Raw genomic sequence first — 18,598 nt, 5'->3', positions numbered from 1 at the left:
GATAAGTGAGACAGCAGATTAGCTTGAACTGTTTGGGAGGCCCCCAGGCAGTGGGAATGGGACCTGTCCTTAGTGCATGAGCTGGCTTTTTCAAGCCTGGGGCCTATGCTGGGACACTTTGCTCAGCCTGGGTGAAGGGAGGAGGGGACTAGACCTGCCTGGACTGAATCTACCAGGCTGAGTTGAATCCCCAGGGGAGTCTTTGCCATGGAGGAGATGGGAATGGGGGTGGATTGGGGAGAGGATGGGGGCGGGGCAGGAGGAGGGAGGACAGGGGAATCCATGGCTGATCTGTAAAATTAAATTCATTTTAAAATTTTAAAAAAAGAAGTAGTTTTCCTGTGTCCTGGCTGGCCAGCAGTTGGGACAAATCTCTCACACTTGTGTCCCCCAAGTAAACATACAGAAGCTTATATTAATTATAATTAATTGCTCGGCCGTTAGCTCAGGCTAATTACTGACTAGCTCTTACATTTAAATTAATCCATAATTCTTATCTATGTTTAGCCACATTGCTCAGTACCTTTTCTCAGTTCTGTCTTGCCATCATGCTTCCTCTGTGTCTGGCTGGCGACTCTGACTTAGCCTTTCTCTTCCCAGCCTTCCTTTCATCTGCTTGCCCTGCCTATACTTCCTGTCTGGCTACTGGCCAATCAGCATTTTATTTATCAACCAATCAGAGCAACACGTATTCATAGCATCCCACAGAAAAAAAATGTATTGTCACACAAAAAAAGGCAATTCACCCACAAGCAAAATGAAAGGAAAACATTTGGTGAAATGATCTCTGACATTCATCTCAGTTTTTAAAAAAAAAATTTTTTTTTTTTGTTTTTTGAGACAGGGTTTCTTTGTGTAGTTTTGGTACCTGTCCTGGATCTTTTTCTGTAGACCAAGCTGGCCTCGAATTCACAGAAATCCGCCTGGTTCTGCCTCCCGCATGCTGGGATTAAAGGCATGCACCACCACTGCCAAGCCAGTTTTTAAAAATATTATTGCACTTAATTTACAGATAATTGTCACATTTTTAAAGTTTACATTTCTGTGATTTAATGAGTTATTTTTTTATCATTAGAAGTTAACATTGTGTTGCCGTACCTAAATAGAATCTGGTATCATAATTATTTTTATGGAAGAGGGTCCCCCCGTTTTATACCCTCAGGAAGGAGGCTCCTTCCCAGCAGGTGTTATTTATTTTGGGTATGTCCATAGCATTTGTAGGTATATAGTTCTTCATTCTCTCCACATATTATGCATATGGACATGTCAATGTCCTTTCACCCTCCCCACCAGGATCTTGAGGTATCTGCTTTTGTCTACCATCAGGAAGAGACAGTATTCAGATCTTGTTGAAATAAAGGTAAACAATGTTGGAAGTTATTGCTTAGAGTCTCTTCCAGCCATGTCCGCTCTACTTTCTGCGTGCAGGGGATAGCAGGAAAGACAGACAGACAAGAGAACATGCAGTTTCTTCAACACATGCCATTGATTAGTGCAAAAACATAAGTGATGTGGTTTCAGACCCTATAACTCAAAACTCAATATGAGTAGTAATTCCTCTTGAAGGTAACATTTGGAAACTTGGTAATGAGAAAAAAATGGGACTCGAGTACTTCCTGACAATCCTGGGTAAAGCGGTGAAGGCAGCTATGAATAGCACTGTGGCCTGGGTCTTATAACCATGCCCCATTCACAGACGCCTAGCCCAAACCTCATCTATCTTAGCCTCAGTAGCACAGAGGAAACCTTGGTCTGCTTGAAGAAGTAAGACACTCTTAATAAATCACAGCCTTACAATAACAAACACAGGAAATCTCTGGAAAATTGAACATCCTTTTTTTTTCTACCCAATACCTTGCTTAGCTGCCAAACCTAAAACGGTCTGACACCAACCTCACAAAACTCAAGTCCAGAAGCCTTAAAACTAATTTGGTCTGGTGTATAATTTCCTGTCCTTCCTTGTTCAGCTTTACCTTTGTATGCGAAGGACCTTTCCAGTGCCATCTATGGGGCAGAACGGTCACGTGTCTCAGAAGCTTCCACCACACCTACCCCTCTCCTCTTTCCTTGTGAAAACAAGAGATTCTAATCATAGTCCACTGACATCTACAAACATTCATTTTTACATCACAGGACAGACACCATCTGTAGGAATGGATTTGTGGGTTAAAAATTGTAACACTGATGTCTCGATGGGGAGAAATGAAGTCATTTTTTTTTTATTCAATAACATTTCCCAGTTCGGGAAGACAAACTTAGCAATTATACATTAGTTATTCTTTTTTAGGGTCAATGCCTTTGCAACCACCTGCTCGCTCTTCCTACCCTAAAAATGACATGTTCCCAACATTATTCTGAATAGGGGTGAGGAGGTTCTAAAACTCCCAGTATAATTTTCATTCTGTGCCTGAGTAATTGTGTTACCTCTCACCTATTATGCCTTTGTATATGATAATAAAATTGCCACCATTGTTATTTCCCTTGCGTGGAAGCATGAGGTATTTGGAAAACAGTGGAGTAAATTGTTTCCAGTGTGTTTTGTTGTAGAGTTTTGTATTCTTAACACTTTAAATCCACAACACTGTGGAGAGCTGCAGCAAAGAGGATAAGCCTGGGTTACTGGGTTACTAACTCCCTGCTAATCAGACATTATCAAGAAGAGGCTATGGCAAGAGGAAAGTCTCCTTACCATAGGAAGCATTGCTGTCACTTGTAAGCTTGAGGCTTGGGTTTGATACAGATGCTGGAGGTTTCTATTGTAGTGAACAGTGAAAGTAGACCTTCTCAGGGTGCCAGCTTGCCCAATGGCAACCTGCTCAGCAGACATTAGTTATGTGGTTCTACCAGATTATAACTCATTCTTAGATACTCACCTGATTTTAAAATCTCTTTACATGTTTTCATTCTCCCAGCAATTGTATCGCCCCCCCATCCACTTTAACATTATAACTACAGTGTTGTGCCTACACGGTTATTCACTTTTGAGTCTAACAAAGAGCTCTATATAGTTTTTAATACAGAAAAAATAAAAGCATTGAATGGGAAATGAATAAGTGGAAAGGATCCAACACAGAGAGAAATGAAAATGCCTTGCTACATCATACCAGAAATCAGTAAAAACCGGGTCTCAGATTTTCTACTTCTTCCCCAGAAAGTGCAAGCTAAACAACAGACATAATGCTATCCCCAGAGTGCAGGAAGCCTGGAGGACACAGGGAAGGTGTGTGTGTGTGTGTGTGTGTGTGTGTGTGTGTGTGTGTGTGTGTGTGTGTGTGTGTTTGCATGCGTGCATGTCCTTATATTTAGCCTACTGGGTTATACCTTTCTTTCTTTGCACCATAAGCAGATACAATATAAGTTGAATCAATCTAAGATCAGTAGTATTGGTGCTGGAGCATAATTAACATGAATGAATTTAATTCCACATATTTGTATTTCAAAGAATATATACATATAACCTATTTTCAATGTCAAATTTGAAATTTTCTAGGACAGTTATTAAATTAACAACATTTTTCTGAAGAATATCCTCTACATTAACAATTAAAAACCCTTAAATCCATTACTCTTATGGAACATTCTGTTATTTTAAAAAGTTTTCAATACAATCATCTCAATTATTATGAATTTATTATAGTACACCAAAAGTGCCCAAGTTCCTTTTTTCAGGTATCTTGAGCATATTCTGTGTCTCCTACAGCCCACTGCACGTAGGTGGCTCAATCTGTACACTCTCCAAAGGAGGTCAATCAGCAAAAGAGTCAGAGTAATTCCAAAAGGGCAATTTAAAAAGTCAAAATCAAATATTTCTGAGACAAAATATACCTACTTGGTTTTTTATCATAATATGTACAGAACTCTAAGATGTCAGCACTTAAAAGATAATTATAGAGGAACAAATTTTAAGATAATTTCAATTCCATGAAGATAGGAAGGGAACTTGTTGGAAAGAATAAGGGTCTCATTGGGAAAGGGAAGTGGTGGGAGAGGGCATAGGGAGCGAAAATCACTAAAGTTCATTAATACATCTTTGAAAATGTCAAAGAATTTGAAAATGTTTTCAATCAGATACAGAAGTGTCTTTAATGAGAATAAAATGTTTTTGAAAATTTATCTCTGTTCTTCATGGGGAAACACAAAAAGTTTGATAAAGACCACAAAAAAAAAAACCTGAATATGATGAGGTACCATGTTTTATTATAACATTTCATCTTGATTACTTTTATACATTTAAAGACAAATAAAATCTAATTTGTTAATGGAAGGGTAATCAATCAAATCAACTAATTATGTTATTGAAAAACCAAACACATACATTTCTGAGCAGAATGAATTTTAGAGTTCAGGAAGGAAAAAGCTAAAATAAAATTGGATTATACCTTCTGCTTAAACATTTAAAGATCTCAACAACAACCCTGCTAGAATCGTATCAGTTTTGCCTTTCCTGTGACACAGTAGTACAAGTACATCTTAGAGAAGAAATTACTGTTTAATTCTGTACAATATAATACACTGTTACCAAAACACTTTTTTTTCAATTCTTATTGAAGATTAATTGTAATCAAGCTCAAGTACAGAAAAATAGTACCTATTATGACAACTCTGCCTAATTTTTGTTCATGTTTTCTTATCTCTCTGAGACAAAGGAGTTTTAAAGATTTGTGAATAGGTTTCAAGCAGCTGTTTGCCTTACAGTATAGTGAAGTTAATCACTGATTTCAGAACACACACACACACACACACACACACACACACACACACACACATTACATACCCCTTGTCACTTCTGACAGAGGAATACAGAAATCTACATCATCACTCTAAATAAAGATGTGCTGGTGCTGGCGATACAGAAATAACACTGGTACGGATAGAAAGAAAAGTAACACTACACCACACAGTAGCTACCATAATATTTATAACACATGGCCTTTTCATTCAAAAGGAAATATGGGTTATTTGGTTAAGCATTTTAACATGACGACTTAAAGTGAGAAACAGTTGTGTGCTAATGAAATCAGACTAAGCATCTACTTACTACTTTTCATTTTTTGGAGCATGTTAGCTTTAGTTGTGAGAAGAGGCTTTACTCTGATTTGTCTCCCTTCACACACAGAGATTTTGTAATAACAGTGAGTTGAACTAAGTAATGCTGAGAATGTCATATTTACACTAGACCCTCCCCAAAGATGATGGAGTGGCTCTCCAAGGACAGATTCTCAGCCTTTATTCTCTCCTTTCTCTATTGGGATATGTGTTCGGACACAGGTATGGGGAAGTGTTGGATTCTTGCACAATAGATGTGGTTACAAAAGGCATGCCTACAATGTGCCTTCACCAACTTCTCCCCCATGTCTGCCTTAACCTACCTAAGCAGCCAAAAAAGAACCACTGACGGGCTGTGGGGGCAGCTTTCTTTCTTCTTGTTTTTGGCAAGCTGTCCAATCAGCAAGCTTTCCTTCACATATCCACCCTGGTTGTTTTTAAGGCAAAACAGTTTAATAAAAGGCATGTGTTAGATGAGGTGAGTCTGAATAGCCCAGCACTTTCCATACCAGGGCTAATGTAAGTGTTCCTTCCAATTCAGGGGCTTTAGATCACAGCCTTTGTTCCTCTGTTGACTGCATTTATTTATTTATTTATTTATTTTGGATCACTACTATGAAAAAGAAAATAGTTATTTCTAGATTAGTTTTTAAAATAAAAGCATGATACTTGAAAAGTGATGATCCCAATGATATTTCCTTTCTCAGTTATCTTCCAGAAAGCCATACTTCAATTTTAAAAAAGGTGGTGTCTTTCTTCCTTCTTTGAAACTGAATGGGCTTTGTAACTGTCTCAGAGGTTATATTACATCAATGCTACATAGATTACAAGCTGAGCTATAAAATGAATATCACTGTGAGCTGCTAAGATTCATCTTAGATGTCTAAAAGGACCACATTGTGGAGGACCTTGAAGAGAGTTCTGAGAATACTTAAAGAGTGAGCAGTGCCCAGCCAGTCCCACCTGCCTCAGCTACCTGTGCACTCGAGCTCTGCTCTATCCACCATATCCTCTACCTCACTACTAGTTCCTAAGATGTCTCTAAATGCCTAATGTAGTCTTAACTGAATTGTTTATGATTTGAAGACATAAGCAAACCCAAATACTATTGTAGTCTTAACTGAATTGTGATATAGATATAATAGGATGAAAGGGTAGATTAATGAACTTACTTTTAAAGAACAACTTGTTTAAAATGTCTTACATTGGTATAGATTTTAGTCTATTGATACAAACTTAAAGTTAATTTTATTATACTGTATATATATTTCTACTCTTGTTTGAGGTATTATGTTTATGCAACTCATTTAGATTGTAATGTATAATTAATAAATACAGAAAAATTAGTCTTCTATGACAGTCAAACTTATAGTCATGTTAAGTTTTCTAGGTATATATAGATATATTTCAGATAGACAGGTAATCTTCAAACACTTCCAAGGTCTACAGAATATGGCATTTAAAATATTTTTAAAATTTAGATTTTCTGGACAGTGAGACATGTCTGCTCCTGGCAGCACCAATTTACTTCAGAGAGGAGGATGGACATTGAAGACACTTCATATGGAGTTTATCTTCACCTTGGCAAAAATAGCCATTTGGGCAAGAAACTGTTCTTGCCTGGACTGCTTGATCAACTGGACATGCAGGACCCATAGAAAGGTGGCCACTGAACTTTGCTTGACAAAATGGTCCTTCAGATGCCTGCTTCTCAGAGGAAACTGCCAGACATTCTACAGGACACTGAAAAAAGTGACCGAGAGACTCTAGCCCTGAGGGCTGAAGATAAATGCCCCAACTTTACAAAGGAACATTAGGTGACTGTCCAGGCTGCCCGCTGTCCATGTCTACCCTGCAAGACTCCCAAAAGTTGCTTGCATCTTTCTCCCGGTTCTCAGATAATATTATATCCTTCTGAGGTCTTTGGTGTAGTTGAAGACTAGATAGTTATAATTTTCTCAGTTATGATAAAAGATAAGTTAGATATAAAACCTTAGACTCACAAATATAAGATAGATAGGATATCTTCTTTAATATTGTAACTGTAATTCTTGCTTGATAATTGTTTTGTTATCTAAAATTTTATTATATAAAAGTTAAAACCTTGCTTTTTGAAAAAAAGAAAAGGGGAAGTGCTGTGGGATGTTCTGTATGTCAAATGTGTTGCTCTGATTAGTTAAAATAAATAAAGTGCTAATTGGCCAGTAGCCAGGCAGGAAGGATAGGGTAGGCGGGACAAGGAGGAGGAAAATTGGGGAAAGTGGAAGGCTGGGTAGAGAGATACTGACAGGCGCTGCCATGACAAGGAAGATGTAAGGTACTGGTAAGCCACAAGCCACGTGGCAAAGTATAGATTAATAGAAATGGGCTAAATATAAGACTAAGAGCTAGACAAGGGTAGGCCTGAGCTAATGGCCAAGCAGTTTAAATAATATAAGTGTCTGTGTGATTTATACATGGGTTGAGGGACCGTGGGGGCTTGGTGGCACCTGGAGAGAAACTCTCCAACTACAGAATTGTTTATGATTCAAAGACATAAGCAAAACCAAATACTATTGTTATTATTTTAAGTCACTAAACTTATGGAATATTTCTTATGCACACAATGAAAACCTGTCCAATCCAGCTGTCAGGGAGAGGTGGTAATTACAAGTGTTTGAATACATACATGCAGACACATTTGCACACACACAATATGTGCTACAAGGTACACATTCAGTGAAAGAAACATATTGAATCTGTTAAAGCAATCTACAGGGTCTGTGGCTTGTATGTTCAATACTAGAAACAGAGTGAGAAGGCAAAAAGCATATACTGTCTTTAATTTTCTTGAAGTAGCATTGTACCTTTCTAGGTAGAGGTGCTCTTAAAACACCAGGAAAAGGGTGCTAAGATCTTCACAATTCTCATAGCATATTTAATCTTAATAGCCATGTAATAGAATTTATATTATTATATCATTTAGCATCTTCACTCCTACCCACAAGTAAATATTGATGACACCAATGTATTTGACAAGTAAGAAAACCAATATGCTCATGTAAGTTGAGAAACAAAACAATATAATCATTTAGGTTATGCCTCTAAGGAAAATATACTATTGGATTTCTTGGTAGCAATCTTTTTGAGGAAATATGATTAATATGAATACATGGAATGCCAGCTTAGAGGAGAAAATAAAATAAGACTATGTCAGTGGATATTCTTGGAGATTGAAATGTTTGGATCCTAAAGCTGTTTGAAGTCATTAAATGAATCTATCTCTATTACAAAAATTTTTGAAGTAGGTGCAGAGTATGAGAATGATGGAGAGTTACAGGTCACAATGTGGCTTTGACTTCCATGTAAGCATCTAACAGCACAATGCTAAGCATAGAAGATGGTAATGCATGTAATTGTCCTTTGTGGAAACTTTGGGTTAAGCATTTCTTTTCTGTAGACTGTCAGTCTATGCTTTTGGGTAATACCAGGGACTCCTGGGTAAAACCAAGGATTCCTGGATAATAGGGTAAATAGGGTAACTCCAAGAAATAGAAAGTATGGCCTTGGTTAATTTGGCCAGGATTCCCTTTATGGAAATGACAGAGGCCAGTATATAATAGACCATAAGTAGGGTGGACATGCTTTCATTGGAATCATCTGAAGACATTTCTGTTGCCTGGATACATAACTATGTCTCATAAACCAGCAATTTGGAGGCATCCTGTCCCCTTTCCCTTCCTCCCTCCCTCATCCTCTCTCAACTTCACAAAATTATTGTCTCCCTACTATCTACACTCCATAAAAAGAACAGAGCCAAAAAGACTAAGGCAGACCAGATACTAAAAAAGTGGTCTCTTATATTTCATAAATGCACATTTAAACCTGGTATGTCAATCTAGTAAACATCCCTTCATTTCAGTAAAGAATGAATTGTCCTCCACAGTAGAAAGAGCATATGGGAAAGGCTATAGAGATCTTCTGGTTAACAGGTACCTTGACCTTACTTTTAAGTGTTAAAGTGACTTGTAAAAAAAATAATTCTACACAGTCTTTTATGTATAATTTTTTCTACTCTCATAAAGAAAAATGCACTTCTATCCCTTTTGGGAATACTTGTTAACTATTTATTCCAATAGGCAAAACATTCATCAGAGACAAATAATATTTATAACTGATCCATTTCATATGATATGTACATGAATATAGTGTTCCATACCTTATTTATTCTTATTTTCAAAATAGCATTCATTTTAATCATTCATATGAATAAAAATACAGCTCAAAAGAGAAAGCTAATAACCAACACAAAAATTTAGTTCACTTTAAAAATTACAATCGTTAACAATAATTTAAATAGCTTACATTTAACAGACACATTCCAAAGTTGCAGAAAATCTGTTTTTAATGTGTTTTCTTTCTCATGCTATTGTGTGTTCCATCTAAGTGAAGGGCTATCTGGACTAATTTCAAATATTCTTATATTACATGTCACTCTAAGGAAATCTTTTTTTCAGATAAGTTATAGAGAACGTGTATTTCTTAATGGCAGGCATTTTATCATCATCTGTGATCATTTAGATTACAGGTGTAGGATCCTGTTTTATACGGCACCCTGCTACCGCGGAACTTCTCTTTGAGCTATTTGAGTAGGCAGATTCTGCCAAACAAAACAGTGAGAGGGAAACTGTAAAAAATAAAAGCTTTAAAATGCTTTTAAAAAAAAAAAAAAGGACATAAGTGAACAAGCAGCAATCTAAACATAAACTGGAGAACTATTCCCATGACCTACGTCCAATACAGAATCGGCTCCAGGGAAACAGAACTCTCAGACTAACAAGAGGAGCCACAGACATGGTCTTTAGAAACAGAAATCACTTTAGATAGCATATAAGGAGTTGCTATACCAAAATTTATTATATCTTAATCTCCAACATTGTTTTTTAAAGGTCTCCCCTACATGATGTTCTTCTAAAATAAGAATGGAAGAATTTAAAAAGAAACGTTTTCAAATGTAAGGTCAGAGAAATCTAGGGCAGCCACACAATGATGGCCAAAGTACAAAAAAAAAAAAAAAAAAAATGGGTTCTCCATATGGCTGCCTCTAGAGAAACAGTCTATGTGTAATGTAATGTAAGGCAAGGCTAGTGTGACTGTGAAAGATGAAATCTATGGTATTTGTTTTTGATTCAGGCACACTGCTCCTTTGTGGTGATATATTTTATTTAAATCACTTTTTTCTTTAGATGCATGTAACCAGAAGAGGCTGAAAATGAACACATATTAATAGAGTCACGATGGAGAATATTATTGAACACTAGTCAGGAGGTAGGCCCTGTGATCATGCACACACAAGGACACACATATGACTGATTCTCTGTGGCTACCCACAACCATCCTGTACTACAGGCATCTGTGCTAGGATTTCTAATGTTCAGAAAGGTAAAGTCACTTATTCAAATACATGGCACACCCTAGATAAGGGCACAATTCTAGAACTATCTTTCCTCAACATAGATGTCCTCGGGAGGCATGTGAGATATTTCAGTCACTTATTTAATATTACTTTGAGCTCAGAATGGGCCCATTAATTTTTAATGGGCTAATCCCAATTCAAAGGACCAAACACAGAATAAAATCTATCACTTTATATCACAATTTAGAAACTGTTCTAGCTTTCCTCTTTCAGATGTCTGTGAGCATTATAGGTGGATCTAAAGGACACTCTATCAATCAATTTCTATTATCATATAATAGTAGTAACATGAAGCTATGACCATTATCATATGAGAAGAATATTTTGTATGCAACTTTTTAAAATCACTGGGAAATTAAAGAATCTTGAATATAACAAGATTTAGTATCTGAAATGAAATTTTAGTTAGAATTTATTATCAAATTTTATAACTATGCCAGTGTGTCCTGTCTCTTTCTAGCCATAATCAAATATGTAAAAGAGCATGAAATGAGCCACAAACAGATCAACTTCAATTCTTAAAGATGATGAAAATTTCTTGCACCCCCTTAAAAATCAATGACAGCTAGTGAAATATAGTTGTTTCTCAAAATAATCAAGGAAGCATATTTACATCAAGTAATGTGTTTTCCTAAGGAAGATGGCTGTATACTTAGTTACATAATAACAGATTTATAGATAAAAGACTGGGCTAGTTGCCTACACAGATAACTGAAGGTAAGTTGCAGTTCTTTCAAGCTGACTGGTTCACAGTAAATTACTGTGTATCAATCTACTTACTGTGGCCCAAGTACTGAGGATGATGAACCAAAGAGACACAGACATTATTTTTAAGACATAGTGTGAATAGCAAATTATCAGCAATTTATAAATATATGAAGAGTTTATTATTATAAACTGCAATAGTGAGATAAAGAAAAATCACTGTCTGATAAGAAATGAGAGTAACTCAGTAAAGAGTGAGTTAATACTGATTGCATGGTGTTTTCTTTCACATCAAATGCATTGCAACTGAAACGATACATCATCCTGTTAGAATTGCAAAAAAAAAAAATACAGAAATTGAGAGGTAAGTAAGCAAATGTATGTGGAAAGTACCTTGTATAAAGGTACCCATGTCTAAAAGCCAAGAAAATAAGAACATGAATCAGTTTAGATTAGCAGGAGTTTCAGCAACATGAATTGCATTAATGGAGCTCATAGTTGAAAGGAAAACTGGGGTCACATATACAAAGACTTGAATGTGTGTTTTCCAGGCATTTTTAATGGGAAGGGAATTTTTAAAGAGTTAGAATGTGTTTATTAGAGCTACTATACCTCGAAGCTTATTTTGGTCACTATAAGTAAGATGTACAAGGAAGGAAGAAGCGCTTACATATTCCATGTGAGGGAGTGTAATATCCTGTGGTTTTGTGGGTTGCTAATATGTCTGTGGAATTGAAAAGGAAAATAAATATAGAATATAATAGAGATTAACTTCTTACACATTTATTTGTATGTAGGTGTGTGTGTGTGTGTGTGTGTGTGTGCATATGTATACACATGGTGTGGGTATGCTATAATGTGCAGGAGTTAGTTCTCTCTTTTAACTATGTGGGTTCTGGGGATTGAACTCAGGTTGTCAGGCTTGGTGCAAAGTCCCCTTACCCACTTAGCCATCTTACCAGCCCCAGAGACATTTTATGAGTGTTTCTTTTGTTTTTATTTTTTGTTTTACTATGAATATTTGTACCATGTCCCTCCCAACTTCCTTGTATTAGTACTAACATGATCGTATTTGGAATGGAGTACTCTAAACAGTACCTACATCATTGTGACAGAGTCCCAACAATGGGATATGCTCTTGTAAAATGAGATAGGAAATACTTTTCTTCCTACTCTTCTATCTGCTTGTAGAGATATAATGTAAAGATGAAGATGTGAAAACTAGAAGGCGAGACTTCACAGACAATAGAACTGTTAGCATCCTGATCTCGGGTTTCTCAGAGAATTGATGTCTGGCATCTGAACCACCTTTGTATCCCTTTACTGTAGCCATAACTAAACAAGACAGTAACTGATCAGGTATAAAAAACAACTCCTTGGAGAATCAAGCACAAGATTCCATGGGGAAAATCTTGTTATGTATAAATTAGTGTGTGATAGTAGTGAGCACAGGTTTGAATATGATGAGCTTGAGATGCAAATTTTCCATCCAATTGAAGTGTATCAGAAAACTAAGTCTTTTCTTCCTCAATAAAGCAACTGCGGGTATCAGAAGCACATTAAGGGGAGAGAGCATAGGCAGGGAAAAAGCATGAAAATCAGAGTGTCAAGGGGATCAAACTTTAGCAGGCATGAAGAAGTATCACAGATAAAGGAAAGAGAATGATATGAAATCAGTTGAATAAAGAAAACAGATAATAATGGAGACTGTGGGAATGAGATCAAAAGAAACCAAGGCAATGAAGTCCAGGGGAGAAAGTTGGGGATCAGGGTGTTGTAATGACCCTGGGTTAGGACAGATGAAACCACACTAATTAGGCTGCTAATTACTAATTATGCCTCAAAAACTCTAATCAAGTCTCAGGATTGATGAGTTTTGTTAAATGTCTGAAGTTCTGGATAGAGCTATAGCATATTTTCATTTTTAATGAGGAGACTGTAAATGACTTATCTCTTCCTTTGTATGTCTCCCACTTTACATGTCAGCAAATATGAGTGATAAAAGAAGCAAGACTCATCTTTATATCCCTCATCTTTTAATGTGAAGTTCTATCACACTTGAAGACACTCAGATTAGTTGAAATGACAGTCATAAATAGTGAATCCAAGGCAGGCCCCAAAGTTGATATTTAAGAGCTTTAACCTGTATTTGTCATTTTGGATCATATGTTTTACATAGTGTTAGCATATGGTTACAGGTTATTTTTTAAATAGCTTAATATTATATTATATTAATTCTTAGAGAACTTGAAGATTCAAGTCATATATTAAAGCTTTTCCAAATCCTGTAAGAAATAAACTAATAATTTATAATATATGTAAATTGTTATATCAATTACATTTAGTGCCCACTAAACTTAAACATGTTAAATTAGATCATTACAAATTGGAATACCTGTGGTACCCATCTGGAGGACACAAAACTGGTTACTTCTATTACAGACAAGCCAGTTTGGGAAAGTTGATTGATGAATTCAGTTTTTATATCTGTAGGAACTATAACCTAAAAAAATCATAAAACATATTATATAAGTGAATTGTATAAGACCTATTGATGCACAAAATATTGCTTCCTAATTAAAAGCAAATACAATGTGATTTAAAAATTCAAATAGCAACTACACATATTGTCTAAGGTGTAAAACCTGCATTCCATTAAAATGTGAAGGAATTCACCATGGAAAGCTAATATAAACCTACCTTCTCATTCTGCAGTCCATCTCTAGGTCCAACTTCTACTATTTTCACATATTCAGGGAGTCCAGATAACTGGGAGATTTCCTGAAATGCAAGGCATGACTATAAGAAAAAGAGACTACTTGTATTGTCACCCTGTTCGTAGTGGTTGAAATGAGAATGTCTCTCATAGGCTTGAATATTGAAACATTTGGTCCTCAGCTGGTGGCACTGTTTTGGGAGGTTTAGGAGATGTAACCTTGCTGGAGGAAGTTGTTCCAAAAGGCTGGCTTTGGGGATTCAGAGTCTCGCTCTACATCCAGTTCTCTCTTTGTCTCAGGTCCTGGCCCCAGTCCTGCTGCTTGCTGTTGAACATCATGATGGAATATTAACCATCGAAAAGCTGCAGTATTCCTAGGCTGTGGTGTTTTAAAGCAGCAATAGAAAAGGTAACTAATATAGTAGTTGGTACCAAAGAGTGGGCCATTGCTGTGAAGAATCTGACCATCAATTTTGTTGCTGTGATTGAGGGATGTGTAAGACTTTGGGACTTGGGACTAGAAAAGTGGTTAAATGTTGAATATAGCAATTAAAGCACTCTTCTAGTAGGAGTCTAAAAGACAGTGCTGAGGGCAGTATAAATTGTAGAGGCCTGCCTCAAGAGGTTTCAGAGGGAAGCAAAGCCTTTTACCAGCAACTGGGCTAGAGGCCATTTGTCTGATATTTTGGCAAAGAATCTGGGGCTGCCTTGTGCCTGTGTACTAAGAATTTAACTGAGGCTAAATTAAAAAGTAATGGGCTAACCTTTTGTCAGAGGGAATTTCAAGACACTATAACATTGAATCCATGCCACGACTGATACTGATCATGTTTATGCAGGTCTGCAATGAAATAAGAACAAATGGGCAGAAAGAAATACAAAATGTACAGTTTGGAGAGAGAAAAAAAGTACTTGGGAGCTTAATGTTATAGCCAAGGCATGTGCTGGAAGAGAAGCTGTAATTGTGAAGGGGATTAGACTGTGAGAGAGACTTCCCACTCTGCACCAGCGTAAAGGAAAGAGTGCCTTTAGGGAAAGACCTCACCCAGCTAAGCTTCCAACTAGTGTAAGAAAGCCTGGGGCCTTTTCTGAAAGCATCTGAATAAAAAGTGCTGCTGCTAATGTGATTCAGGGGGCCAGGGTCCATCCCAAACTGGCAGCCTAACTTGGCAGTGTTGCCCACATGGTTTTGGCTTTGGAGACATAAAGGATGAAAAAGAAGAACTCTTGAATTCTGCCTCTGTGGTTTCAAAGACCCACTGAGGCCAGGCAGTACATGGCAGGGGAGTCCCTTCATGGAGGTCTTTAGAGAGCCATATGCTTGGAGAGGCCACTGCATGAAGTTGTGAAAGTAAAGCCTGAGTTGCAATGAAGACCCCAAAATGTTGGAGATTTCGGAGCTATGGCATATTTGCCAAGAACAATTGCAAACAGGGAGTGGAACTATCCCAAATGAGATGTTATAGGCAGCCAAACCTGAGAAGCAAGACCATCCAAGCCATTAGACACCAGACCTGGAGCTACAAAATTTGCTAGGTTTAGGTCTTGCTTTGACCAAGTATTTCCTAACTATGACCCCATTCTTCCATTCTGTGTCATAGTATGTTTGAAGTATGTAATATGCTTTTTAATATAACTGGGGATTATAATTAAGACATTGCCTTGAGTCTCAGAAGAAACTTTGGATTCTTCAACAGTGTTTATACTATATGGAGACTTTGGGTGTTGGACTAACTACACTTGAATTATGATACAGTCATGGGCCCACGGTGGTCATGGAGTGAAAAGTCGTGGTTTAAATGAGAATGTTCCCCACTGGCTCGGGTACTTGAACACTTGGTACCAGTTGGTGTTGATGTTTCAGAAAGTTTAGGAGATGTGACCTTGCTGAAGAAAGTATGTCACTGAGGACAGGTTTTGTCCAGTTTACTTTCTTTGTTTCCTGCTTGTAAGTGAGGATATGAGCCCTCGGCTTCCTGTTCTTGCCTCTCTGCCTGCTGCTAGATTTTCCACCACGATGGACTCTTCCTCTACTGGAACTGTAAACCTGAGAAACTCTTTCTTCTATTAGTTTCCTTGACCATGATGTTTTCTCACAGCAACAGAAGAGGAACTAATACTCTAGTTTATTTCTAAAGTTAATTAATTACACTCTGTTAAATAAATTCTCACTCCACAAAGTTAAAATAATAAGAAATCAATAGGCTATAATCCTGATATATCATTTATACTATTCACAACATTGAAATAATCATTTATTATAACTTCCTGAGAGGTATTAGGGTTGAAATTCCAAAAGTCAATTTCTTTTAAATAACTCAATTCCATTATTAAAAATAATTTTAAAATTATTGCAAATTATTCATTATATATATATATATATATATATATATATATATATATATATACATAGACATTAATATCCACAATAAAGAATTCAAAGTAATCCAGAGTGTCTGGAGGAAACAGCATAAAAATGTTACACACCAAAAGATCAAGTAAATTAGTCAATATGTGGAAAAAGAACTGAACACTTCTCAAAGTCCAAAGCATAAATGTTCAATAAATATAAGAAAAGAACTGCTCAACAATCAGAGCAACCCTAACCACAAGGAAAAGTCTAATTAAAACAGTACCTCAGTTCCATCTTACCCAACTCAGAATGGCTTTCAAGATAAAAACAAGTTTGGGCATGGATGCAGGAAAATAAGAAACATTTATGTACTATTTGGTGGAATGTAAGTTAGTCCAGACACTATGGAAAAAAAATATAGTGGTTTACTGAAAGGCTAAACATATAACTACCACATGGTCTGGCTAAAACACTCCTGAATACATACCCAAACAAATCAGTGCCAGCTCACAATATAAATACCTATGTAGCCATGCATATTGTGGCTGGCACTATTTAGAAGAGTCAAGTCAGAAAATCAGTCTAGGTGTTTGATGGATGGAAACAGAAAATGTGATCTGTGTATTTTATCCATCCATAAAGAAAAACATGCTATTTTCAGAAAAATAGATGGAAATGTCTGTCATCATGCTATGCCAAATAAGCCTGTTTCGCAAAGATCAATATCATTCATTCTTCCTGTGAATTTACTGGGGAGGGGATAAAAATGGTGGCACTATGAGAGATATAGAAGAAGAAGAGAAGGGGGAATAAAATGAATAGTGAATATATGAAGAGACTCCAATCCAAACACATCATATACACATATAGAAATGTTATAACGAATCCATGACATTGTATGGTTAGTATGCATTGCTTTAAGAATAGACTTTTGTAATAACAACTTCTGCTACAAAGGGTCAAGCAAGAAGACATTACTATCCCCTGAATTTGAATGTGGGTTTAGCTTTTGACTTGTACATAGATAACTGAGACTAAAGAGGAAAAAAAGTGTGCTCTTTGCTTCTTTTCCTCCTCATACATCACAATTCCCAACAAATGCTGCTTATTGGCATTCACTCTCCAAATAAGACCCAAAGCTCCTAACTGCCTAGCCTGCCCTACTTTTCCTCTGTAGCTGAGACAGAGAATGATTTGGATTCTGGAATCTCTGGTCCTATATACTTAGTTTAAAAGATGTATTAGATATATCAATTATCATATTAGATAATAATTAATAGGATGTATTAATAAGCATATTAGAAGATCTGAATCTGATTAATTAAAAAGTTAACATTAAATAAGAAAAAATAGGCTTTATAAATTTCATATAAAGTTTAAATGAGATATAAGCTACATCTTTCAAATAATATAAGCATCATAACTTGGTATTTCTGAGCTGAGTGTGAATAACTCATCATGTCTTCAAATGAGTAGATAAACTCAACTTAGACACTCAGGACCTGCACTTCTAAGTACTTTGGGGTTTTTTTGTCATATATAGTGCACTCAGATTGACCAATTTATACAGTTGATTCTGTCCTTGGGATAACACATTTATTCATGGGAGAGGTGGCTATTTAAAAAATGATTTGAGAATTTGATATATGAGTACACTGTAATCAGGTCATTTCTACCCCTTCTTTTCCTCTGTCCACCTCCTTCTACTCCTCCACTTCCTCTTGAATCATGACCAATTACGGTTATTATACACATATCTAGAATATGTACATATATACATACAACCTACTGGCTTAGTGTTGCCCACACATCCAAATGTCTGGAGCTAACCATGATGAATAGGGGGCTGGCTCTTCCGTGAAGAAAACTGAATTACCCTCAGCCTCTACTGATTCCCTGTAGCCATGTGAAGTTTTGTTCTACCCATGTTGGCATGTTGACTTATAGAGTTATTGCAGGTCTTGTGTAGGTTACCATAATGTTGAGATTACATGGATGCAATGTCCTTGTCATGTCCAGAACACAGTAGATCATAGCAGTCACCTAATACTCAGCCTCTAACAATTTTATGTTCCTTCTTCAATGTCATTTGAGCTTTAAATGTATGGGTTGTGCTATAGATGTCCCTTTTGGGGGCTGGTCACTGTGGGCACTTATTCTCTGTCTTTTGACTAGACATAGATCTTTGTAATAGTCTCTGCATTCTACAAAAAGAAGCATCTTTTGTGTGGGGTATGGGCTGTACCACCTATGGCTATGAGTGTAAGAACTGAGAATGTAGTTAGAGCTCATAGTGGTTTGGGAAAGTGACAGGAGTCCTCTA

General features: G+C 36.6%; 1 protein-coding gene across 3 annotated transcripts in view; it reads right to left on the bottom strand.

Moving 5' to 3' along the window:
• Positions 1–18,598, bottom strand: part of Hmgcll1 (3-hydroxymethyl-3-methylglutaryl-CoA lyase like 1) — a 119,365-nt gene that overhangs the window by 59,927 nt on the left and 40,840 nt on the right. For 2 of the 3 annotated variants that reach the window (XM_036192721.1, XM_036192722.1), the window contains exons 2-3: positions 13,907–13,987; positions 13,602–13,709 (exon numbers count right to left, since the gene is read on the bottom strand). The exons of the other annotated variant lie outside the window; for it this stretch is intronic. In XM_036192721.1, coding sequence (XP_036048614.1) covers positions 13,602–13,709; positions 13,907–13,987 — 189 coding nt within the window. The remainder of the gene's footprint in view (positions 1–13,601; positions 13,710–13,906; positions 13,988–18,598) is intronic. 3 annotated transcript variants of the gene reach the window in all.

Source organism: Onychomys torridus, chromosome 7 (assembly GCF_903995425.1).
Source record: "Onychomys torridus chromosome 7, mOncTor1.1, whole genome shotgun sequence".
NCBI classification, from domain to species: domain Eukaryota; kingdom Metazoa; phylum Chordata; class Mammalia; order Rodentia; family Cricetidae; genus Onychomys; species Onychomys torridus.
This window is presented reverse-complemented; position numbering and strand designations above follow the sequence as displayed.